Below are 1,307 nucleotides of genomic sequence, written 5' to 3'. Positions count from 1 at the left end.
CCCGCCGCTCTGCCGGGCCGAGGGCGGCGGGCCTGGGGCGCGGGAAGAGGCGGGACGGCGTTGCCCCCGCGCTGTCGGGCGGCTCGGGGCGCTCCGGTCGCTTCTTCTGAAGGGGGGGGGCGCGGGTGGCCTTTCCCGCCCCGAGGAACAGCCGGCCGTACCTGGGAACGGAGCGGGAAAGCTGGTTTTTCTAACCAACGACTCCTGCAGCTTATCTCTATCCCCTCAGCCGTAAAAAATGAAGGAAAAAAAAGAGAAAAAATGGTCAGAAAACTAAAGACAGTGGTAATTTCACACTTTTCTTAAGCCAGGAGGAGCTCTCTCACGTTCCCCTGTAGGTGACGCCAGGTGGTGCAGCGAGCATGATGTAAATTCTTCTTTTTCAAAATGTTTTTGAAAGGAGTAACGGCAAACGCGCGTGACGAGCGCGTGATGAGCGCTTCCGTTTGACAGGTGTCGTTCCGTGCCTGCCACTGGCGTCCCAAGAGGTTGTGCGGTTTTATTCGAACTGTAGAAGTTTGATGTAATAAAACGCGTTCTCCCTCTACAAATCTGGACTTGCTCGTGCACAAATTGGAACGGCTTTTTGTACGGATGCGTGTATGAGCCCAGCACGGCGGACTGTGGCAGAGTATCCAGGCTCAGTTGGCAGCGCAAGGGAATTGCTGATGATAGCGCGGCTCTCCGGGCAGACTTATTTATCGTGGGGTGACCCGATACGTGTTACGCTACGTGACGCCAAGCTGGACTACGCCTGCAGCAGAACGGGCAACACAGAGGGGGGCCTAGAGCAGCGCCCCGGTTGTGTGAAAACTGGTAGTTCGCGGCTGCACGCCAATACAGGTCTGAAGGCTTCGCTGCTCTTTGTGTCGGAAGATTGTCTTTGTACTGGCTAACAGTTTGAACTTCAGGGAATTTGTGAAGTGTAAAAACGTTACCTGCTAATCTACAAGTGTATTTGGTTTTAAATTAAAATGCTTTTGAAAGCATAAACATTCATTTTTAGGAGACAATAACTAGATGTTTTGAATATTTTGAGCATAAAATCCTTAAAATGTTTGTTATAGATGTGACAGCTGAGGCAGTAGGTGTAGCTATCGCTGCACCTCCGTCAGAAGGGGAGGCAAACGCAGAGCTGTGTCGCTACCTCTCTAAGGTGCTAGAAGTGAAGAAGAGTGAAGTTATTTTAGAGAAGGTACTTCCTTTTTTTTTTCCTTTCAGTCTTGCCCTTCTGCAATTTAAATTCAAGGTTATCATAGAATCATTGAGGTTGGAAAAGACCTCTAAGATCATCGAGTCCAACCGTC

The 1,307-nt window shown here is 50.3% G+C and overlaps 1 protein-coding gene across 4 annotated transcripts in view; it reads left to right on the top strand.

The window, feature by feature from the left end:
* The first annotated feature begins 50 nt into the window (after nucleotides 1–50).
* CUNH15orf40 (chromosome unknown C15orf40 homolog) overlaps nucleotides 51–1,307 on the top strand; it is a 4,318-nt gene continuing 3,061 nt past the window's right edge. For 3 of the 4 annotated variants that reach the window (XR_657423.2, XM_009276536.2, XM_009276534.2), the window contains exons 1-2: nucleotides 51–843; nucleotides 1,068–1,195. Coding sequence is in view for 3 of the 4 variants with exons in the window: in XM_009276536.2 (XP_009274811.1) it covers nucleotides 603–843; nucleotides 1,068–1,195 (369 nt within the window). In the remaining variant the exon portion in view is untranslated. The remainder of the gene's footprint in view (nucleotides 844–1,067; nucleotides 1,196–1,307) is intronic. The other variant, XM_009276535.2, reaches the window with a different exon arrangement.

The sequence above is a fragment of the Aptenodytes forsteri genome, unplaced genomic scaffold (assembly GCF_000699145.1).
Source record: "Aptenodytes forsteri isolate BGI_AS27 unplaced genomic scaffold, ASM69914v1 Scaffold1, whole genome shotgun sequence".
NCBI lineage: Eukaryota > Metazoa > Chordata > Aves > Sphenisciformes > Spheniscidae > Aptenodytes > Aptenodytes forsteri.
This window is presented reverse-complemented; position numbering and strand designations above follow the sequence as displayed.